The following is a 26,014-nucleotide window of genomic DNA, read 5'->3' on the forward strand; positions in this document are numbered from 1 at the left end:
TGAAATGATGATTCAATGCAATTCACGATACTGAATTTTTGAATTTTTGAAACCCTATTTTGCAATTAATTGATTAACATAAATGATCAATCTTCCTCCAAAAATTCTAATTGATTAAACCATGATTTCTCTGTAATTTGAGTCTAGTTCTTTAATAGTAACTGAAAAATCCGAGCAAAAGTAAAGAGGAAACCCTCAGCAAGGAGATGGAAGCATGGATGAGTCGAGAGAAAGATAGTATCTAACTGTGTAATGGCTGAGGAATGAACCCTCTCACAGTTAGAAGCCCAGTAATGCTGACTGTAATCACTACTGTAGCAATATCTGACAGCACACTATTCCACTATGCATTCTCTCTTTATTACTGCATCTGCACGCAGCACAGTCTGCCTCTCCAAAGCACAATATTTTCCTATGCAATTCAATTTATCATACAGGCATGCTGACAACCACTCTGTCATACAACCACAATGTCAACGCAATTGGGAAACAAGATTGAGAGTGTGAAGAGGCTCTGCAATCCACTCCTCAAGCAGCAGCAGACCATTACCCTTTCATTAATGCTCGGAGTTGGAGGAAATGCAAGTTATTGTATTGTTCTATATGACAGATGAAGAGAATGTACATATGGGGTGTAGTGTAGAGCTGCAACGATTAATCTACTAGTCGCCAACTATTTAATTAATCGGACACTATTTTGATAATCGATTTAATGGTTTAAGCAATGTTTTTGGAAAACCTTACAGATTCTTAAATGTGAATATTTGCTTGTTTCTTTCTTCCTCTATGACAGTAAACATAGAGGTACATGGATATATTTGAGATTTGGACACAATAAGACATTTGAGGTTGCCATCCTGGACTTTGGGGCCATCAACATTTTTCACCATTTTCTGGCATTTCGACAATGCAAATTATTGTTAGAGACAACATATGGTTACATTTATGTAAGCACATCGAGAGTATATTGCACCATAATACAAAGAAGGTAAAAATACAAAAAAATGGCAATACTAAATCTAAATAAATAGCATAAATAGCAATAACTAACTGAACAATTAACAGTACCCATCAATATTCTTTTAAAATTCATAGTTACAGCCCTAGTGTAGTGTTCTTATGTGTGTGGCTATGAAGGAGCTAGGTGACTTCTGTTCAGACATTGAACTAAACATGATCAGCTATATGTATTTGTATGTGGATACAAGTAGAGCTTAAGTGTGTACATGACACCGAAGGAAAAGGGTGTATTTTTGAATATCTAGGCCAGCTGTAATGATTTTTCAGTCGCTGCAGCACCAGACACCCTGTAGTCTACTTCTACATTGCCACTGGTGCTTACCTTGTGCCATACAATATACTATATACAGTATATATGTATGCAGCTATACTGCATATGTATGTGTAGGTCAATGTATAAGTGGCTGATTGTGGGAGTGCTCACAACATTGGCAGGGATCCAGATTAACACAGGATGTCTGGAGAAGCCAACACTAAAGAAGTTAATATTTTAATCTTAAGGGGAAGGCATTTCCAGAAAGCTTGTGTCAGTCATTTCGTTTTTCTTTGCAAATCTCATTTGTTGGTCACAGCTAGTTTTATAGTGCAGTACAATGACACTGTACTGGTCATTTAACAGGAATACAAAAACACACCCACAAGCTAACCAGCCAATATGAACCCGATCAATCTTGTACACACACACACACACACACACACACAGACACACACACACACACACTTACAATGCTTATGCTTATGGGCATGCCGTTGATTAGCAGTAACCTAGTTCAATAATATCCACCATATGTAGGTCACTGTAATCTAGGACCCGGGTTGTGGTGGTGCTTGTGTGTGTGTGTGTGTGTGTGTGTGGTGAGTACAATAGTACTGCATTAAACCTGCTGAATAAAAAATAGCAGTAGGTCTGCCACCGGATGCTCAGGATGTAGGGGTCAAATGCCATCTGTACTGAAACGATGGGGACCTTTATATTCAGGATATCCATATAAATAATGCATGCAATATTCAACAGAATGAAGAAGCGCAAATGTTATTGCTATGCACATGCATTTGATGGCTGCAGCAGTGGGTCAAAGCCTCCATCGCAGACAAAACTAACTGGTAGCACACAGGATGGTGACATTTTGCTTTGTCAATTCTATATCCAGTTTTTTGAAAATAATTAACCTGCTCTCATGAAAAGGTGTGCTGAAGCCAGAAAAAGATCCAGTAGTCAGATTTAACAGCATCTCACTCAACAGTTACAACTGTCACTGAGTAAACTTCAGCATGGCCAAGTGGGGTTTTGCCAGATGGCAAGTACACGATGTTTACAGATCAAAAAACACCATTAGTTTATTTGAAGTTGCGGGCCAACTGGATGTTGATTTCTGTTGGCAACAAGATGTTAAAGAAATGAGAAATATGATGTTGAGGACCGGGGAACCGGGTTTAAGTTGTGGCTAAAAAAATGAATAAACCTTGGCAGGCCATGCAGTTAAAACATGAGCTACTACAGCACTCAGAGCAGTGCAGGGCAGTCTCACAAAGTTCAGCTAAGTTTTTTTTTTTTTGGCACAATAGCGACAAGGAGTTTCATTTCCTTAACACTCCATTCCCCCATGGTTGCAGGGTAGATTGTCCAGTCAGTTTGTTTCTGCTTTATCCTGAGTTGACCTTAGTTCACTCAGGCGGCAGCACTCCATTAAGAAGTGATATCTGGAGGATTGATAAAAAAAACTTTGATGAATTGGTGAACTTCCCACTCCCCTTATGGTGGCAAGAGCTAGCTGAGCAGCACAGCAATAGATGAAAGGACAATTTGTACCCGAACCTAGGCGTGCTTAGAAATATGAGCCAGTATAATGAGATTGTCTAAAAATTATCTCCCAGGGCAGGATAAAGATGAAGAACTGCTCTCCTATTGGAACCAATTAGACCAAAGACGATTTTGGCCCCAAATCAGCATTTTATTGTGATGTGCAGGTCATTTCTTTTTTCTTTTTCTTTTTAATAAAATACCAATCCAATCAGAGGGAGTGGGAAGACAATCTTTGGACCAAAGATTATACATTTATACAGAGGTGAATCCATAGACAGTGATGCACACACTTTCACACAAACTATACCCAAACGCTGATCATAGAAACTCCATTTTTATCACATCCAACAAACACTATGTATTTGTGGTTTGGGAACAGCACTAAGGGGAACTACCTGGCCCTGAAGAGGGTTCAGCTGAACGCACCATCCGATGTCAACACTCAGCACTATAAGACATTAACACCCGGATGTGCAGGAGAGGGTCATAGATTTCCCTCCTTTACCCCAACAGCAGGCTCTTCTCTCTGCTGCGGTCATGAGGTGTTACTGCTGCCTCAAGGCCAAATAGAGAGGATGAGAAGAAGTATTCCAAGAATTAAAGTAAAAACACTTTCTTTAAATCTTTTGACTCCGAAATGCACTGTTAATTTGTTTTATAGTTTATATTGTAAGATATTTTATTTTATTCCATTGTATTCTATTATAGGTATACATTACTCTATATGATTCTGTATGTGGCAAGTAAACCATCCATCCATCCATCCATCCATCTTCAACCGCTTCTCTCTATCGGGGTCCCACCGTGGGGGGAGGGGGTGTCACATAGAGACAAACAGAGAGAGACAACCATTCACACTCACATTCACACCTACGGGCAATTTAGAGTCATCAATTAACTTAACACATACTTGTTTTTGGACTGTGGGAGGTAGCCGGAAATCCCGGGGAGAACCCATGCAGACACGGGGAGAACATGCAAACTCCACACAGAATCTTCTTGCTGTGAGGCGACAGTGAAAAACTACCACACCACCGTGCCGCCCGTGACAAGTGAACATTATTTTATTTTATTTTATTGTCAGTGTTTAAAGGATGCCATGTATCAAGTTAAATAAACAAACCCAGGCAGCATGCAGGAGCAAGCCAATGCCTTGCCCTTTTTCTCCTCTCCAATGCACATCACAGGGGAGACGTGTGAACACATATACATGCACAGCACCACTCACAAACACACCTTGCACACACACACGCACACATGCACACACACACGCACACGCACACACACACACACACACACGTACACACACACAAACACACACACACACACACACACACACACACACACACACACACACACACACACAAGCCCCTGTTAGGTTACCACACCAAATAGACCTACCCCCAGTGGCGGATTAAGGTGGTCATGGGCCCCTAGGCTACTGTTTGTTTTGGCCCCCCCAAATTATCAATCATTATTTGGAATGATGATGTTGCAGCTTAAATTACTCTACGACATACACTGGAGATCAAAAGAACAAAGTACTATTACTTGATTTATTCTGAAATACTGTTATTTTTTATTGTTTAGAATTTTAGAAGTTAGTTTAGAATATTCGCTGTGGCTAATTTTGCTCACTGCTTTTATTCACAAAATAAGGCTTTTTGTTGAAGTGACTCGGTTATTGAAAAAAACATGCTAGGACAGCAGTGGTATAGCCACAACTGATATTCTATATTTTCTAAGTAGGCATTTGAATAACAAATGCATACACACATACACTAATATAGCCGAAAACCTGCATGCATATATATCCATAATTAAATGCTAGAAATCCTGCTTCACAAATCTCTCCATCCAATCAATAAGGGTCACACACTGAACACACACATACTAGCAAGAAATATTGCTGCACAAACACATTACATATGATGTGGTTTGTGGATAGATATTAATCAGATTAGGGAGACTGTCACAGAGGCCAGTGCATCTGGCACTAAGCTTGGCCTGCAGGCATGTGATGATCCCACAGTAGAAAATGCATAAGTAGGTTTTGTCTGCAACCTGCCAGCTCCGTAATCGAAGTGGAGAAGAGCAATATTCCTTCTTTTGCCTTCTTATTGAGTTCTTTTTAAAGGACCAAAATATGATATGATGCATGAAACACTTACATAATAGCTTTGTTTTATGTAACACAAATGCAGGCATCTTGTTGGCAAATAACTTATCAGGAAAAAGTTCTTGAGGGTTTTATTATTATTATCATAACTTCTTAAATACCAAACAAAACTGCATAGTGTCAGTTAGATGTGTAATGATGTACGGCATGTGCATTCAGATTTAGTGATACATGACACACATGGTCAAAGCTTTTTCTATGTGAGGCCATGAAGAATTCAGGTGTTTGCAAGCAAAACAAGCAGGTGTACATGCCATGAATCTCCCATCAACAAATAAGCCTAAGCAGAGACAGCAAAAACCATGATTCCCGCTGTGTTTGCTGCATTCTGTGTATGTTTATATTGGTGATTGTTGGCTGAAACCAAGATGATCCCATCCTCAAAAATGTGGCTTAGACTGCAGTACTGAGCTCAGGAGTCTTAATTGGCGGGCTCACATGCTGTTCAGCAGTGGGGCACTGAAAGCTGAAACTCCTGCATGTCTTAGAAGTGGCTTTGCCATATGATTGATTATAATTATGGCCCTCTGTAAATCCTGGCTTTCCTGGGTGGGCGAGCTAACATGCTTGGTGGATGCTTAGATGATGGGGTAAAGCACAGTAATATGCGGTGAGCGCACACAAAAATAACCACACACACACATCGGAATACAAGAATAAACACACTAAGTTATTTGCACACACATTTCTTCCCCCAGACCTGTCCTTGAACAGCAAATAGGGGCTTTTGACAAAAAACAGTCAATTAAGAAGAAGCACTGGCTTCCTCTGGAGCAAGCAAAGAGGAGAAAATTAGAGAGGAGCAGAGATACAAGAGGAGGAGAGGAGAGGTAATAAAATGTAATGCAGAGAGGATGATGTTGGGGATGAAAAGAAGGGAAGGGATGTGCAAAAGCATTACAGAAACTACCTTACCAGAGAGAAAACACACATTTTCTGATGTGCATTAGCCTCGAAACATGTTTATTATAAATGAAACGAGGAAAAGTACAATATGTTCTCAGGTCTATATACTGTATGTTAGTGGTAAAACAAAAAATGGACAAAGAGAAAGAGACAGAGCAGCCTGATACCAACGTGTCTGTGGCTTTCTGGAAACCACAGACACGTTGATGTTAAAAGTTTATTGCAGCCTTTTATGTCTGTATGTGTATCTGTTTGTGCGGAGATTTCAATTGACTCCAGTAAAAACCATATGTTTAATATTGCAACTTTAATACTCAAAAAGTGTATGTATGTGATGAGTAGTGGATGAGACCTGGTTTCAGCGGGACAGAAAAGTAGGAATTTAATGGATCTGTGGTTTTCAGAATCATACAATGCGAGCATTTTATTCTGGCGACTGGCTTGGACAGAGACACTGGAGGTGCTTGTGAGGTGAAGTCTTAGCATGAGACAGAAGTGTGGAAAAGCACAAATGGCAGCTTCCACACTTGGAAAATGCATAGCCTGGAGCACACTGACATTTCCACCCACTCAGTGATCAATCTCTTTCTTCTCAAGATCTCTCTTCCCACCCTACACCTCTCCTTACTCTGCCTCTCATCACTTTGCCTCTCATCACTCTCTCTTTGCCAAATCATATGACGCTGATTTCCTTTCAAGTGCCAGCTTGTGTGTCATAGACAAACTAGATTCATGTCTCTTTGTTTCCTGTAATGAGGTTCAACAAAGGTTAAGTGTATACATTATGTTGTTTTTTTAAAAAAAAAAGCTGTGCATTCAGCGGGCAATTGGGGTCTCAAACTCTCCATAAAGCAACCAAACCCAGTCATCTGGCAGATTTTGGCATCAAGGGGACCATCAAGGGATTGTCTCCTCTCCGCACCTTTTAGATCTACCCTGTAGCTAAGGGGATATTCCTTTGTGCTTAACGGTTTAGTGACATACATGCTCAAGCCTTGGATGTTATATCACTATAACATCAGTGCACCCACACATATGAATAGTAACAAAAAACCTTTGAGCATAGAGTAGCATTCAGGCCTAGCGCACAGACGCACAGACTGGAACTAAGTCACACTATCATCAGCTTGGAAAATGCAGTTTTCATATACAATATATATATATATATGTATATATACAATACACCTCTTAGTGCTGGTACCGTCAGAAGCAGCAGGCATGCAGTCGGAAACTTGCCCCTCAGGTTCTGCCTCTTTTGTCTAGGCTGTGATAGTGTGTCTTATTTCTTGTATCCTAAGATCTCTCCCTCTGTTTCTCCTTGCAGCATACAAACACAAACATTTATCACTCCCTCAATGTGCTTCATATGCTGGTATAACCAGCTCTGAATCAGAGATAAATAAGGCAGGATGGAACTGTAGATCTTGCACCATGTCAAACTGCTTTGGACTCATGGGATCAACGAACTTCCTTAGGATGGAGGAGTTTGCTCTAACATTTGAAAGAAAAATAAATTATTGGGTAGTGGTATATCTCACTAAATTATAACACTGCCTGCTGTGATATTTTAGTCTGTGACTTGTATTGTGGAGGCACAGCATGGAGCATTCAACTTCTTCCATGGAACGACTGAGCTAATTAATACAACAGCAAGTTGTGACATTGCTAAAAGGAATCACAAAAGGTGGGGATCACAGATCCTTTGGTTCATAATCAAATATTTTCCACAAAACCTGAAACTGTTTTGAACCAACCAGTAGCTGTGTTTTCCATCCAATGGTTTGTTCAATTTTAATTGAACTTTTGAAATGTCACAAAAACATGATTATACCTGTTTCCATCAACTGGTTTGCAGGAAATAAACTGTCATATGTTCTTCACAAGTTGTGCCTATAGGCTACACATGGCTGTAATCCACCAGTAAACAAAGTAGAAGAAGAGCTTGTGAGCCGGAAACAAAACAAGTTACATCAGCCATCTAACCCAACTATAAGAAAAAAGTAGAGAGATCGTCAGGAGTTTGGTTCATTTGGGTTAGGTTTAATTGTTATTTCATGTCACATAGTATTGTTCATTATTCATGCTGTTCAAAGACAAAGAAATATCCTGGGAGACGCCGAAAGGGGAAAGAGCTGATCAGTCATGTGGGATAAATGTTGGTTACGTCAGAACGTATAGAGTGCTGCAGGGTAATTATTTTTGTATCCATTGAGGCTTTAAAACTCATTTAAAAAGTTGTTCAGAAATATAAATCTAAGTTTGTGTTAAATACAGACCTTTTTTTTCAAGCTATCTATTCAAACACAGATTCAAAACACCCACTGAGTTTGAGACGAGGGAACAGCAATTGTAAATATACAAAATATTTTCAGGGCCTGTGAATGTTCTCATTTGTCCAGGTCATCATCATCCTCAAAGCAATGACAGGAGCTTCCACATTGGGGTATACAGAAAACACACTCACACATATCAATATCTACTGTTTGACTCTCACCACCCCCTGGAACACAAGCTTGGAGTTATCAGAACACTGCAACACAGAGCTGATAACCTATCCACCAGCTCACAGGCCCAAGGGGAAGAACGCAAGCACCTGAGAGGCGCCCTCACAACTTGTGGTTACCCCAGCTGGACCTTTGTGAAAAAGGCAGCTGCTTCCAGAAAGAAAACCAAAGTGGTTGAGAAAGAAAAAGAAAACAAGAGAAACAACATAGTCATCCCGTATGTGGCTGGGGTATCAGAGAAACTCAGGAGGATCTTCAACAAACACTGCATCCCTGTGTATTTCAATTCCAGTAACACACTTAAACAGAGACTAGTTCATCCCAAGGATAGAACACCACACACCCACAAAAGTTTATACTGTCCAATGCAACGAGGAATGCAAAGATCTCTACATTGGAGAAACAAAACAACCACTGCATAAACATATGGCCCAACACAGGAGAGCTAACTCCTCAGGCCTGGACTCTGCTGCCTACTTACATCTCAAGGAGAAAGCCCACTCCTTTGATGACAACAATGTCCAAATCCTGGTTTGAAAGAGGACTAAAATAATCCAACTATGTAAAAGAAGAGAAACCATCGCTGAACAGAGAAGGAGGTCTGAGACACTAATTTACAATGCAGCCCTTTCATCCCTTCCCAGGAGATTCAACAATCTAACCTCAAAGGACAACTGTTCACAAATGGCCTCCTGTGACTCCAACAACTCTCATTAAGACTCAATACAGCACTAATGAAGTCGAAAGCAACTTCCCACCAACGACTGCCACTGTAACGGCGCTCGTTGGCACTTGACATATTCCATTTAGCGCATCAACTCTTTTTTTAGACAAAGGCAAGAGCAACCTGGAGCTAGCAATATAATCTATATTTGCAACTTAGGAGGTTTTATCAAACTTTGTTGTTTCCATACAGCTTTTTAAATGCAATACTTCAAAATGTGCATAAAAATAGGTGAATGGAAAAAATGGCTAGTGTTGCCACAGTGACTGACATATTCTTGGAAATAGTGAAAATTAGGCTGATCAGAGACATTTGTGAACGAACGTATTGTTCTTACAGATCAGAAGCTGTAGGGACAAGGCCATTGTAGCTCTACATCAGGTCTGGATGTGAAACTTGAGAGCCTACAGCCAAGGTAATTACACTCCATGTTACTCCTGTAATAGGCATTGACCCAATGGTAGAGCTGGACAAGGCAGAGAGCAACTGCATACTGTTAATCTAAATGCACTGACGAAAAATATAAAATCAATCAAATAACATGAAAAAAAAACATCAGCCTTGGCTGCAAAACTCAATACAACACCCACTCTCTACTGTATGTGCATTTTCCTCCCATATGTGCTCCAAAATTACTCACGTGTAAATTAATTGTTAATAAATGTGCCATTTGCTTTAGTTAATATCAATGTTTTGGGTGATACCCCTAAGCTATAATTTGTTTCTGCCTCCCTTTCTCCTCTACTGCTGAGATAGGTTTATTGGTAAACTGTAATGACATGAATTATGGCAAAAATGTAAAAAATGCAAAAACACAAAAAAATAATGTAAATACAGCAGACTCAATCAAAAATGACATTGATGACAGCATCCCACTGCTAATGATAATAGGAAAAGCTCACTATGAAAATTAAAATGTGACCATCTTCTAGGATGGCAGTGTGTTAGCACTACCACCGGTCCTCTTACTCATCCATACGATCATTATTTTTTGCATGGCTGTCTCCTGTTGTCATGATCATCATCATCGCCAACATTGTCTAACTATGTTCTTTGCTTTGCCATATACACAGGGTTAAAATCCTAGGATATAAGATCTTAAACCTGCATTGAAGGCAGCAGAGAATGGATGCGGATGTGGGTCTACCATATGAGAGTGAATTCTCAATTCTTTTCTGGAGGGGTTTCTTCAGTATCTCAGCATACAAAAAAAGCTCTTAACTTTTTATCAGAGGTAGTTTATGATATATGCATGTCAGAATGTATCTCAGGTTGTTGTAGTAGAAGTTGTAGGAATGTCTGAGCATCATGCTCAACTTTTTATCAAAGTATGTCTTTGTAATACTGCTGTGTGACATAATTCCTGAAAAGCCCCAGTCTGCTAACCCTTTCATCAAATTGACTATTTTCAGTATGTGTCAAAAAATGGCACAGATATGATGCAACAGACCATAACTGCTTCTTTAAGTGAGGACAAAGAGCAAAGAGAGACTACCTGGGGGAAAGCACTAAAAAGAAAGAGAATATAAAACACAACTGGTGCATGTATCCCTAGTATGGCCTTGTGAAACACTTCTAGAGAGGCAGCTCAGTTTGCGGCCAAAAACATACACTTCACTGAGCGGTAATGCCACATTATATGGAATCAATTTTAGGGAAATAGAACCATTGACCATAACAAGTAGACATTTTACTGAAACTACTGACCAAACACATTGAGACATTGATATGTGGAATTTCTTTGGGTAGTCTATTCTGTTGTGATGATTGTTTGTGCACAATCTATTTCCAGGTGTGTGACACTCGGACAAAATGACCAGAAGGCATGACAACAAAGAGCTATGTAAGCATGTCCAGTTTAACTTAGTACCATGAAGGGTACTAAGGGCCTTATGCATTTTTGTCAAGAAGACAGGTGTTCTTGCATGAACATCAACACATTTGGTCACCATAGAAGGTCACAAGCATAACTACTATGTTGCATGCCATGCTAAAATAGTATAAAATAACTAATTTTCCTGTTGGGGAACTTGTTTTGTCCCTTCCAGTACTGTATTCAAGCTGCACCAAACAGAAGATCCATCGATAATTCAGGGGATGTTGATGCTCTGAATGTCCTCGTCTAATTCTGGCAAAATAATAATTCTGCATGCTGTACCATTGTATTATGCAAGTGTATGACAGGCACTGTTAGGAACACTTTCCAATCTCTTTGTACAGTCGGTGAATAGCATACTTTTCCTATGGTGTCACTGTGGCAGAAGTCGTTAGAGAATGTAGGCCTCAGTTCTCCCTGAAACTCGGTTCTCCAAAGAGATGTTACAGACATTTTTTAAAGGATCAAGGACATCTTCAAATGTGGTATGGACGAGTGAGCAAGAGTGTTCCAGTGCTTAATGAGGTTAGGGTGAGGATTGCACAATCAGTCCAATTCTAATTGCAATTTGAAGATGCAGGATAACAAATAAAGTCAATGCTCTAAAAGTGAGTCAGACAGAGTTCTCTGAGGCATGATAGATGCATCTCTCTCTCTCTCTCTCTCTCTCTCTCTCTCTCTCTCTCTTTCTCTCTCTCACTCTCTCTTTCTCTCTCTCACTCACTCACTCACTCACTCACTCACTCACTCACTCACTCACTCACTCACTCACTCACTCACTCACTCACTCACTCACTCACTCACTCACTCACTCACTCACTCACTCACTCACTCACTCACTCACTCACTCACTCACTCACTCACTCACTCACTCACACACACACACACACACACACACACACACACACACACACACACACACACACACACACACACACACACACACACACACACACACACACACACACACACACACACACACACACACACAAACACACAAACACACACTATGCATTCTATATTCTTTGATAATACAATATGGTAGATATACAGTATGGTGGTCTGTGGTGCCATGAATGGAGTCTCTGCCAACCCTTTTTAGTGTATTCTGCCGTGGCTGATTGGATAATCATAACAGTTTCTAATCCTTTTAACCCTGGTACAGTAGGCTTTTCACATAAGTGTGGGAAACACACATAAAGTAAACAAGAGCAAATGGACACACCAGACATACTGCTGGTGTATAGAGAAACCATATTGATACATACAAATACAAATGTAAACATAATATCTTCACATTTAAATGTATCGCCCAACAAGTGTTATAAGGGATGAAAAATTTAAATGAAAATCCCCTCAACTAATAATACAGACATTTTTGAGCAATGTCTTATAAGACTCCAAACCAAGCCATGGTTAGATAGGCTGAGCAGTTTCCTTCTTTTGTTTCCTTTCTGTTTGAAGACACAAAGAAGGCTGTAATTGCCATCTCTCCAAGGGACTCTGTATTTGTACTTGGCCACCTGTTCCCCGTCTTTGGGTACAATGTTTACTCCAGGCATGACACTTTGTGCTGCCTCCTCCAGCAGTGTGAGACAAAGCAATAAAATGCTAATTTCTGCAAACTCCTGCATTTTAGGGGCTATAGTAATTAAGCAAATTGAGAACTTAACACAACTTTAATGAACTTTTCCAGCATAAGAATACTTATTTTGCACATAAAATGGATCGAACAGCTCAAAATGGGTGTTTGAATTATATGCAGGAATGTCCTTCAGAGCCAAGTCATGTTGAGTCACCAATATTCTAAAGAACAATAAGAAAAAGAATATGATTTGTTTGTGTGATGAGAAGATATAGATTACTGAATTACTTAAAATGAAAATACATGGTTACACCAACTTAGCAGGATTTCAGTCATAAACAGGATACTGCACCAATGGGAAAATGGGGTTTCATGAGTGACTACATAACCAAGATTATCCTGCTATACCCCAAAATGACACTTACAGAGGGCCTTTAGTCTGTCAATACAGGCAGGTGTCTGTAATGAACAGCTATATGTGTCACACCGTGGTGAGGAATGTCCTGTCTTGGGTTTTTTGTCTTGTGAATTTCATGTTTTTATTTTGAAAAAGTAACTCTCCTCTCGTTTCAGGTCACTTGCCTTTCCTCTTGTGTCACCGGTCTGGTGTCTCCCCTAATCCCTGACTGTTTCCACCTGTGCTCCCTTCCCTGGTGTATATATTGTCTTTGTCTTCCTCTGTCTCGTCGCCAGAGTATTTCGTCTTGTCATGAAGCTCCAGCATTTCACAGCCTTGCCACAGAGTTGCCTTGTAATTGATAAGTATTGCCTTGCTTGTTTTTCTGTTTACTTGTATACCTCGGACGAAGAGTGATTTTGATTTTGATAAAGTTTTTGGTCAGTTGTGAACCCTTTTTGTTTTCTAGATAGCCATAGCCTTTTTGTTTTGTTCCTCCCTCCTTGTGGAGCGCTTTGATTTTGTAATTATTCTCAGCACAGTGTAGAGTAGATAATTTTATAGCCTTTTGTCCTTTTCCTCCTCGAGAGCGATTTTCTGTTGGTGTAACGTTTCTTAGTTTTTTCATTATTAGACCAGTGTTGTGTTTGTTTCTGGTTTCCCCTCCTTCGGGAGCGAATTTCAGTTTCTAGCCCTGTTTATTGTTTTCTTGTCTATCCTCTGTCTGTTGACGAGGTAGAGTTTAAAGCCAATTGGTTGTCACTTCTTCTGAAGGAGATACAAGTGTTTCAGAATAAAAGCCTGTCATACTCGTTCTCTGACTGCATCTGAGTCCTCATTTCGCCAGGCCTGACAATATGACTTTAAAAAGGTAATAGGAGACAAGGATTTCTAGTCCCTTGAAAATGATGCAGCCAGATGTTTTAAAATAACTAATTATTAATTTGGTGCCAAAGCCAGTAAATTCCCACAGCCTAGCCTAGTGAGTCTGAAGTCTCAGTACCTTGCTGCCAGTGCAATTGTGCCAATATATATACTCCCTGCAGCTATCCTTGTGAAGACAAAGAGCAGCTAAAGTCCAGGGCCATGTTTCATTCCCACTTGGTCCCTGATTTAGAAACCCAGTCTTAACACTAAATAAATTCAACCCTTCATACTGCTATTAGCCTATTGGTTCAGACCAAGTCACAGATTTCCACCCTCACTGTCAGGGCATCCTAGTGTTGTGTAAAATAACCCTATGCTCTAGTGTCTTCAAATACTGTATGAATACAACAGCTGAGTTGTATTGACCAGGGGTGAAAATTCACCAAATCCACAATTTGATTAAATGTTAACATTGTTTTTCAGCACAGCCATGCCATTGTTGGACTATCAAGTCTTTATGCCCTGAAAACTGTCATTAAATTTTCAAATAATTCTGACTGTCTGCATGGTATTAAGTGTAATATAACCATCATATCCTTGTCTATGTACCACATTAACGCCATGTGGTCAAATTTAAATAACTTTTTAAAATTGGGGATATCACCAATCCAGATTTCAATTGGATGATTGAAAGCCCATTTCAATCGATTATCGATTCAAAATTGATATTGCGACATTCCTAGTTTTGATACAACAAAGCAGGGACTTTATACGATATTCCATATAAAAACACATTTGCGAAAAAGCACAATTTAATATATTGTATTCTTTGGAAAAAACTTTCTATGGTATGGAAACACAACCACCACTTTATTCTCAAGGTTTTATTTGCTTTCTTTCCCTGATGTGCTGCAAGACTACAAATAAAACCTTGAGAATAAAGTGGTTGTTTTGTTTCCATAGTTTCCAAAGGTAGAGGAGGTTTATGAATTGATCAATGCCTTAAATACTCACTAGGGAACCTAATATAACTGGAGGTAATCGTACACAATGCAGAGACTCAAGTAACATTTGAGTAATGGAAACTATGTTGGTTAGACAATTACATTTAATTTAATGGGGAAATTAATGGTAAATGAGACAAGCAATGCTGATTTATTTCTATTTTCTTGCCTATTAATGTTAAGAATGTAGCTTGTTTTTTAACCCTTTTGACCTCTGACACATTTTTGCTACACAAATCACAGGAGAAAAGAAGGCAAGTAGGACATGGAGTCATCCCCTTTTCCTCAAATGCCAAATGCTCAAGAGATACACTTTAATTAATCTCCTTCACCTTTACCACTGTGGCCTTTTCATATTATTTTCTTTTGAAATGGAAAGTAAAACTCAGTATGGCGCAGATTACATTAAGATTAACATTACCATTGAGGCCACTTACAGCATACATTTGAAACAAATTCAAAGAGATTACCCAGGGGTGCACTGAACATTTCACAGGTATGTATACCAATGCAAAATAATAGTATGCAGCTGAGGATGTAGTATAAATATCATGATCAACCATTTGTTCAAGAGTTTGCTGCTCTCCTTTCAGGTCATGCTAAATGTGTAATTAATTCTATTGATAAATACAATTCAAAAATACATTAAATGCACAAAACATACAACATGCATATGTGCTCATTATTAGTGCTTGACTAAATTGAACAAACTATTATTCTGATGAATTCTTTTGATATTCAGTAAGAAGCTGGCAAACATTAGTAGTAGTGTACAACACAACCTGTATAAAAGATTCAGTATATATATTACTGAACTGCTCACATGGAAGTATTACATTAAGTGTGGCTCTCACATTTACTACATCACTTACTGTGACAAAGTGTTGCTAATTTTTTGTAGTTCGGGTGTTGACACATGCCGCCCTTCCCAATGGATATGCTGTTGACACACTACCTCAGTACCATAATGTGACACCGTCTCTTACAGATTGTGTCAGTGGGTCAGTGAGCAGATTTTTGCTGATCTTGGAAGAGATGGGAGCTAAACAATGACTGTGCTCATTCAGGGCTGTACTTACTGCAAACCTCTAATCTGCTCTAAAGCCATGTGGAATTACAGCTGCAGGGATGGGAGTCAACCCGGCTAAACCCCACATGCTTCAGATTTAATTTGAATTCATCCTGACTGACTGATAGATTTAAATATTTCAACCTGCCTCCACGGTCACAGCTGAACTGAGAACAAACTGGGTTTATTCACTCCAATTATTTGTCCCATTTCATGTCATGGGTGACTCAGATGTGCTTGTGAAATGTTTTTAATTGATTTTAAATTCCTGCTTTGTTTTCTTAACTTTTAAACGGTATAACAGCTGCATTGCCGCAAACTGGTAAAGGGTCAACACATCCTCATACCTAAATGACAGAATAGGTAATTTGCAAGAGAGGTTCAGACAATAAAATGACTTGGTTAGGTTTAAGAAAAGACCATGGTTGGGGTTTAAATAAGTATGACTGTTACATAACTTTAGTTACGTACTGTACCTACGTTAGGTTAAGTATTTTACGTACATTAAAACTAGTCAAAGTTGACCTTTGATTTCACACCAGACATGAACAACTTCCTCCTGGAGAAAAGATGACCCATCACTCGACCTGTCCTTCTTCCCACCGACTTTGTCACTGTTTATACTATTTCATCTGACTTGCTCCTTTGTTTCCATCATAATTACTATGGCAACATGAGGTCACTGCCTAACAATAAACTTAAATATGGGTCGTAATAAGCTTCTTATACGGATGACCTATGGAGCCATTTTTGTGAGGACAGCCTGTTAATGGCAGTCAAAGTGAAGCTCTTGTGCTTTTAAGCAGCCGCACTGATTTTGTAATAAATCATAATGGCATACAATTAATGATGCCAAACCTCTAAAAGAACAGAAGATGTAATCTTCAGAAGTACAGAGGGAAAGACATACACAATGTGTTGCTTCATACTGTATCACACAGTATGGCACATTGTGTATGGAAAGTAATTACTTGAAACTTACCCCTTGAGGCTCTTTACCATTTCTATATACATCTCCTGCAGCTCCCTAAACCTCTGATATTTTGAGGTTTTCTGAAAGGAATAAGAATACTCTTCAACTCCACGTCTACTGCCATCTTCTAAAGGTAGCCAGAGGCTGTGAGAAATTGCTGAGTAGTTTAAATATGCACTTGGAGCCTGACCAACAAAAGCCTAGGTAAAGGGGGAAATGGAGTGGAATTGCTTTTAGGGAGAAGCACTGCTTTAATATTCAGTTGTGTCAAAAAACATTTCAGATCTGAGTTCCCTCGTTGAGTTATTCACAAAAACACATTGAAAACATATAATGAAGAGTTCAAAGTGTACCAGTATGCTTTCTGAGAATGTAGCTGCACACATTTAACTACAGGCTGAGAGCATATCTGGTTGGGGGACTTTGAAAGAGACCCACACAGCCCACTGAAGTGTATTGGACTGTGTGCTTTAGATGAGAATGTCAGAATTCTGTTCCTCTATCATGTCAAAAGAGTTCACACTGTCTCTGCAGGACCATTATTCAGATCCCACTGACCAAGATGAAAGCCTCTGGAACTTGTGATGACTCAGAGCCGTTCCAAAAGCCTTCACAAAACTTTGCAGGATTGGCAAAATATCAACCAAAACCCACGTCCCTGACGCTTTCCCCCCTCACCTCTGGTCCGTCCTAAGCCAAAATGGGGACAAGACGATAATGACCCAACTGTTAGCCACTGAGCCCTCCCACTGTAGCGTCATGAGTGGAAATGAAATTGATTTGAAAACCTACCCTGGCTCAGGCTGGAACAGAAGGGATTACTGTGATGATTGTACTAATACTGTGTCCCAGCCCTCCCTCTCTAATTCTACTCTCCCTCTCTAATTCCTCATTCTCTCTTCTGTCTGTTAGTATCTCTCTCTCCCTCATTCCCTCATTCTTATTTCTTTTACAATTTTCCCCTTTAAGAAGCTCCCTCTATTGTATCCCCTTTCCCCCTCATCTGACTTCATGCTCACTCTGTGGATCGGGTTAAGACAGCACAACTCGACAATTCAATGCTGGCAGAGAGAAAAAAAAGAGGGGAAGAGAGCGATGAAGAGATAGTGGAACTGATAAATGCCTAGGGAGGCTCTAAACTGTAAAAAAAAAAAAAAAAAAGAAAAGTCAGCACTCCGATGTGATGAGCTGCATAGAGAAATATAGAGGCCCCCTGGGGCGTGGACATCCCAAATTATGTTGCACTGTTGCCCTCTGTCCGGAAATCCAGACATTGATCTGTTTTTCCTCTCTTTTTCTCCCTTCACTTGGAATAAAGCCTGGAGTGAATTGCCCACAGTATCACCTTATCATATCTTTGTACTGTCGGTGAAAAATGATATCTCTATTGTTTCCATCATAGCTTAATGTGACAGCAAGAAAAGTTGATTACAGGTGAGTAGTACCGGATGGAATATGGGCACATTTTCACTATGCTTTTAAATTGTAATTTAAATTGAATGGAACCTCATACTCACGTAAACCGAGGATCAGAACATTGTGTTACTGTACCAGGTGGTAGCACCAGCTGCCACTTTAATCAAAAACTCTAAAAAAGTTCCTTGTACCTCTCCATCATTCCCTCAGACAGTCCATGTTTATTTGTGTTTTAATCCTTTTTTCTTTTGACTTTTATTCTCCAATTCTTCACTATAATGTTTGTCTGCTGTTATCTTGTATCAAATAAATGACATAACATATTAAAGACTGTGAAGCTTTCATTTAACCAACCAGTGATGCCAGCTCGGTTGCCGGGCAAACTATTGCAGTTGGATAATTGTGTAAGGTTAGGAAGGCCATTAGGGAGCATTAAGGTTAGTCACTCTCCGGTTTAAAGGGCCATCATTAATTGTTGATCTGTGAGGAGAGCAGCATTAAGTCAGACATGCTACATTCCCGCCCACCCCCTTGATCTTAACATCTTTACTCTCACTACATAAATGCCAAACTCCTCCCTGCATTAGTACTGGATGTTGCACTGAACTTAAATTATGCCCTGTCAAATTGTCCAACAACTTATTCCTTGAGACTTGATAAATATTCTTCTTTACTGAACTCAAATGTAATAGATCTGAATAGCCTATCAAAAAGTATGACCCTTATAGCAGGACCCGTTTAATACTAGAAACCATGTAAAATTGGGTTGAAAGGTTTGGTCTTAGGCCAGTGCAGCACTGCATTTCTCACTGCACTGTCGCCTCACAGCAAGAAGGTTACAGGTTCGCATCCCGACCTCAGCATTTCTGTGCGGAGTTTGCATGTTCTCCCCGTGTCTGCGTGGGTTTTCTCCGGGTACTCCGGTTTCATCCCACAGTCCAAAGACATGCTCGTGTTAGGTTAATTGATGAGTAAAGGTAATGCTCTATTGTTTTTCTTTTTTTCACGTAATTTTCCATGTTTCCACTGCCGCGGAGTGAGGAGAGGGCGTTATAACCGGATAGTACCCTGAGAAGGCTGTTTACATGCATGAATAATCGTAGTACTGGAGGAGTAACCTCGGTCTGTTAACCGGGTTATGAGAACTCGGATTTCACCCGGGGTATGGTGTTTACATGGTGTTTGAAACAGGAGTATGCCGCCTTAACACGAATATAATCATGTTTTCAAACTGCATGTAAACGCACTGACTGAGGGAGAGTGACTTCATTCTCTGATCAGGACATTCAGTACCCAGCCCTAGCTTTCAATACTATACATGTCCTGTAGGAACCAGGTGTACTTTGGAAATTAATGATCAGCTTTTCTCATACCAATTTTCAACATCAAAAAAGTTTTCATTTCCATGTTGGAAAAGTACAGTTCTATGGAGGGTGACTGATGCAAAGAGTAGCAGTCAAAGATCAGCACTCAGAGTTCAATAGTTGAGGTTTTAATAAAGCAAATTAAAATTACTGTATTCTCAGGCATGGTGAATTGTATCGAATTAGACTAACATCATGTCTTGTGTAGTGTCTGAGCCTCTAGCAGATTTCATATACATAATATTTGGCTGACTCGAATTAAAGGCAAGGTTCTGGGGTAAGTTTTGATGAAGATCCTCTAAGGCAAAACACAAGTGCAGAATCATCTTCCCTGAAATTAACAAGCCAGGCAGAGTGTATTGTCAAAGTGCAGATAATTGACCCAGAGGAGAGCAATCACAGAGACTGTGTCATTAATGCTTTAATAAGCAATTGTCAATTATCAGGGCTTCGTCTGACATTGCAACCCTACCCCTTTAGGCAGCAGCATAGGGACGGACTCAAAAAAAGCAATTAAAAAGTAAACTATTGTGACTCAGAAATGGCTTGAAGAAACGGATAAACTTTTCTTTCTCCTCTTCTCAGATTCATATTGAGACTTTCTGACCATGAGAAGAGTTTGATTTCACTTGCTGGCATCATCCTTGTGAACACAAAATGGGCTACATCACCATGGCGGGGGGGCGGGGGGTTAAGAAATATGGGGAGTTAAAAAAATCTTATAGGTCTAGAACACAGCGGCTGGGATACATTTACTACATTTATTATGCTGGGAGTGAGCCCTATGTTCACGCTTTCCAGGGGCAAATGTCACTTCAAGAAGTTACAAATGTTCAAAGAACTGTGCCCCTTTAGAGCGAGAAGACTGCTCGCAGATAAATGTAAGACCCAGATAGTCTGTAATCTTTGAACTTAATACAGAGCCACATCATTAAAATGGTAGAGAACTTTGGATGGAGCATACGTCCATGGTTACTTCTGAGTAAAGCAAGACCAACCAAAGATCCAAAGAAACAATACTAAAAAAAACGTCCCACTTATATGGCTGCGGTTACTAGAGTTTAATCCCACAGCGTACTGTACATCGGATGAGTTTCTAATTCATGCCACATCACAGATGCTGGTGTGAAATCGTTTAACTGAGACAGACCAACATAGCGACTGACCTCAAAAGAATAATCTCTCTCAGATTAACAGTGTGAAAACCTCCTTAGACACAAGGGTCCAAAGGTTAAAGGAGCTAAATCTTTACATCTAACACTGACTAAAAGGAGAACAGGCTACCGCTGAATTCAGTCTCATAAGACAGAAGTCAAGCTGGTGAAAATCAATTTAGGGCGGACTCACACTGTCCTCCCAGACCGAGACCCGGACTTTAGGGTACTTGTCCCCCCTCCCTCTCCCCCCCGCGCCCCAGCCCCGTTTGTACTCACACTACCTGGGCCTCGGCCAATGCTTCTTGCTGTCCATATGTCATCACGCTGTAACACGTCACACGCATTGATCGCGTGTGTGTGGCTTTGTTTACAAATCTTTCCATAGACCTCAGAGTTTTTGTGCGTCTTGTCGACTGTTTTTGAATATTTTCATCCGACCAAATCTGCAGTAAACACTCCACCTCCGCACCACACCAACGTGAACCTTTCACCACCATTGTTGTTGTTGTTAAATGTCCGCGCATGGTCCGTCCTTCTATTTACATGTCCGAACAGGCTGACATAACGCTACTGCCGTAGGGCTCGTGCTCGTACACGTGCGCACGCTCGTGCTCGTACATGTGCAAACGGCTCCGCTAAAGCCCACCTCTTTCAAGAGGGCCGTGGAGGGCCAGCTGGCCGCAGTTGAGCGCGGAGCGGGTGCGCTCACACTACTTAAAGGTACTAGACTTTAGCTGAAAAACCGGTTTTGGCCGCGGCCAAAAGGATAGTGTGATCACGCTCTTAGATTCAATGCTGTTCCCTACAGGCACAGACAGTTGCTGGAGATATCTGTCAATATTTAGTTCATGTGCACTTTTGATGGAGTCTAAGGGGAGATGGGATTCTGTGAACAAAGCATTGTGTCAATCCTGACAATAGTTTGATACGGTATGCATGCTTGTCACAACCAAGTACTAGCAGCTATTTGAATGCAATGTTTGCTTATTAATTCAGTGGGGGACTAAATGTTTTGACTGGAAAGATTTTGGTTCAATCCCTGGACCGGCAGAATAAATCTAGGTGGGGGAAGAGGAAAAGCGGCACTTGCCCCTCCCTACTTACCATCACTGAAGTGCCCTTAAGCCTGGCCCTTAACCCAAACCGCTCCAGTAAGGCTTCTCAGTGGTTAGCAGATCAGACTGTACTGGGCAGCTTGGGCAGGTGTGCATGTGTAACTGTAAGAATGTAATCATGGCGTTCCTCAGAATATCTGATCTAAATGCATCATGCTGCTTTAAGGTTTTCAAATGGCATGTCAAATGTACCATGCCAGACCAAAGTAATGCATTAATATTCTCATGATATAGATTAATCAATAGCCATTATAAATAGGGATGTACTGAACAGTTTGAAGCTTCAAAGCTTCATTCATAATGCTGACATTAGAATTCTAAGTCAACATTTGAATGCTGTGCAGGATTTTTATTTATTTATTCTGCATGTACATGTATTTGCATTTACATTGAGACCTATTTATGCACAGTTGGTGATAAGATTAGACTGTACCAAAAATAAAACTATTTTCATATTTATAGTTAAATTTGTAGAACTAGATTCAGAGGTTGATTCCAACTTGTGTGATCCAAACAATTTCAATAGCGTTGTAGTGTCCAAAAATGCTTGTTCCGATTTATTTTATTACCATTTCTGTCATAGCATAATGTTACTATAAGCCTAAAGGTACAATTATTATTTCATCATTATTCTATGTCCTGATTGGATTAGCCTGTGGCCTACATGTTCTTTTGTTGAAGAAACTGAAACTTGATTTAATAAAAAAGAAGACAAACTAACATAATCTGAATGATCACTATTTAAATTGAGGATTTTGTTCAAGGACTCGCTCACTCATCTTCAACCGCTTATCCGGGATCGGGTCCCGGAGGCAGCAGCTCTAGCAGGGGACCCCAAACTTCCCTTTCCCTCCCATGTTCAAGGACTTTTTAAAAAAATAACGTCATCAAATATGATGACAGACATTCAAAGCATCATTTGAACACCTCAACAGAAGCTGCAAAATTCCTACGTAAAAAAATATATGTATCTTGAATATATAGCTTTGATAAAGGCTTTCACAGTGAGCTACAATAGTGACGCAAATCTCAATATCTTAAGCATAAAGAGAAAATACTTAGTTGTCTTATTTATTCACCATGACACAGTTCTAGGCCCCTGGTAAAAAATAAATTCCCTTTCTCATTTCAGTAGGGAGGCCTGCTGTTGTGTTCTGTCACAGCGGCCGTTTGGTCACATACTGTTTCTCCACTCTAGCATCTCTTCTCTTGTGCCGAGAATGTCATGACTGCAGCCACAGGCTCCACTAAAGGAGCACAGGCCTTATTATGCCCCCAGGTCACCAATATCCCCTCAGCCTTCACAAAACCAAGCTTATGGAATCAGTTACACTATGTAGCTCAACAAATAACTTGCAGACGGCCTCCCACCCCTGCTCAAAGATCTCACTTTCTAGCACACGTTTATTTGTTTTTTTCTTCCCTCTCCCTCCCCCCGTATCCAATTTGTCAGGTGGAAACTGGGTGTGGAAAATGGTTGTGTTTTCCAATGGAGCCACAGGGGTCTGAGTTGCAGTTTATCGTAGCCTGACTGACAATACAGAAGACTGATCACTAATGCCGACAAGATACATTATAAACATCAAATTAATTATGACGCCCCCTGAGTGATAACCACAGATAACTATTCAAGGATCGTTTATCAGAGATAATGGGGAAATGCAGGACTTAGGATGCAAGTTTCATCTTGGAAAAAAGAATCTAATGTGGCTCTGGCTGAGTGCAAAGACTGCCACCACCTCTAAAAGGAGACAGACTGACTGGCTGACTAAATGGCTGAATATAGCAAAGACACAGTCAATTGGATTTTAAAAAGTGAAACAAATAGCTGTGACCCCTGGTGAGTTCAACAGTAACTGAGTCAATTGACTAATTCAATCAGCAGGTACCTGGAAGGATGGCACCTGGTTGCAAGACGGAATCCATTAAAGAGATTTATTCTGTTTGTGTGCGTGTGTGTGTGTGTGTGTGTGCATGTGTGTGTCTGTCTGTGTGTGTGAGAGTGTGCGTGTACGTGCATGTGTGCGTGTGTGTGTGTATTTGCCTGTATAAGCAAGCTCCAGGCAAATGTGTGTTTACGTGCTTGTGAGTTTGACTGTTTGTGTGGCCACAGGCTTTCTGACAGGCTGTGTTAAAGGTCAATCCCATAATTGCATTCTATATGCTCACATTCATTAAGCAAGACTGGGTGCGGGTACTGTAAATACAGCATGGAAGAGGTAAGGGGACAGAAAAAAGAGTGAGGGAGAGGGGAAAAAATCAATGTGATTGAGTTTTCTGTGTGCAGCCTATTATACCACTGGACTTCCCCACAGTGCATTCCATTTTGAGAGAGAGAGAGAGAGGGGAGGCAAAGCCCTTGTTTTCAAAAAAATCAAGCAAATCTAAATCCCCTTGCATTTATAGCTTGTCACAAACACATGGCTTGGATCACGTGGTCACTGACATCTGCCCAGCAGCGTCACAATACCAGAGAATTGACAGCTTGCATTGTCTAGGCAGTGATTAAGTAGGGTGTGGGGCTCTTATGGACAGAAAAACGGACATCACGTAACAGACAAAACTGGATTTGGAGTCCGGATAATTATGCATTCATGGGGCTGTAAGAAGGGATGAGCAGCAACGGAGTTATATGAACGTCTTTCTGAAACTGATAGTACCTTGCCTCCTTGCCCCCCCCCCCCTAGGCTGTCATGTCTTTCAAACGTCCCACGGTAAAAAAAAAAAACTAAACAAGACTGCACAGTTATCTGTCTCTTCGCATCATCCTCTCATCTGCGTCTAGAATCCCTGTATGTGTCATTAATCCACTCACACACAGCAACTCCGTAACACCGTGACGCACTTCGCTTTATCAAGCTGTTATTATATTAAATACAAGAAAAAAGGGACCCTAGGTGACCACACAGCTACAAGCTCGGTGCGTCGTGTCAGCGAAGGCGTTTGAGCTCTTTGCTCCAGCCCCGAAGAAGGATGCAATGTTATTGCAAACCACCTACTTCCATATAGGAATAGGGGAAATGAGATGAAATCACCGAGAACTGAAACTCATTGATAAAAGGCAGGATATGCACGTATCTATATTCTTAAAATGATTCCAGTGGGCTATGTCTTGTCAGGACTGGTTGGTGAAATAAAAGTTGAAGACCGCATCAACTCTCATCAGACCACTTCCCACGGTGGGAGTCCCACCTCCGTTTACTGCCTTGTAGCCTAATCTAGCGGAGAATATAGGATCGACGCAGGGAAAACCAAATAAACAACCAATAGGTAATATAGATAAAAACAAATAATATATAACAAATGAATGCAGTCCATAAACTGATCCGCTTTGGTACAGCGATCTGTACAGCGCAGCTGCCAGCTCGCGGAGAGAAGATGCTGCTGTGCATCCGGAGGGAAACGGGAGGAGAGTAAAGTTGGAAGATGACTCTTACCTTATGATTGCTGTGTCGCCCTGGCGAATGGTGATGTTGTCGGTGGCCCGCTGCATATCCACACTCCGGACGGGGAATCCTGTGGGGATAAGACACAGCAGTCTAAAAAAAGAAGCCTGCAACTGCCTCCAACACGATTTGCGCCCGACTTGCATTTTAAAGCACAAGAGCGCGCTTGCAGGAGCTATATATCCAATGGTAAAAAACAAACAAAAAAAAAAAACAGTTGGAGGGACACGAATAGTAGTTGTCCAGACTTCTCGAAAACCGCGGGATGCCTTTAGGTCCAAAGCAGTGTGGAAGGGATGGGCGATACGGGTTAAAATACTTTTTGGACGAAAATGTGCGGTGTTGAGCGGTGTCCTCGCTCTATAGTCCACTGATGCGTAATGCTCTCCGCGTAAAGGGACGGCACAGCCAGCAACTGCGAGGGAGAGAGGCAGTATTCTGTTCCGAGAAAATCCCCCACCACCCCTCTCTGTCTCTCTGTCTCTGTCTCTGTCTCTCTCTCTCTCTCTCTCTCTCTCTCTCTCTCTCTCTCTCTCTCTCTCTCTCTCACCCTCTCTCTCTCTCTCTCTCTCGGATTATCCAGCCGTCTGACTGTGATGCTACCCTTA

The 26,014-nt window shown here is 40.6% G+C and overlaps 1 protein-coding gene across 2 annotated transcripts in view; it reads right to left on the minus strand.

Moving 5' to 3' along the window:
* The window catches only part of lsamp (limbic system associated membrane protein), a 193,609-nt gene extending 167,829 nt beyond the window's left edge, over nucleotides 1-25,780 (minus strand). For both annotated transcript variants that reach the window (XM_083913421.1, XM_083913420.1), the window contains exon 1: nucleotides 25,398-25,780. In XM_083913421.1, the coding sequence (XP_083769547.1) occupies nucleotides 25,398-25,552 (155 nt within the window). In that variant the 5' untranslated portion in view covers nucleotides 25,553-25,780. The remainder of the gene's footprint in view (nucleotides 1-25,397) is intronic.
* Nucleotides 25,781-26,014: the final 234 nt, after the last annotated feature.

Source organism: Echiichthys vipera (genome assembly GCF_963691815.1).
Source record: "Echiichthys vipera genome assembly, chromosome: 5".
In the NCBI taxonomy this organism is placed as follows: Eukaryota; Metazoa; Chordata; class Actinopteri; order Perciformes; family Trachinidae; genus Echiichthys; species Echiichthys vipera.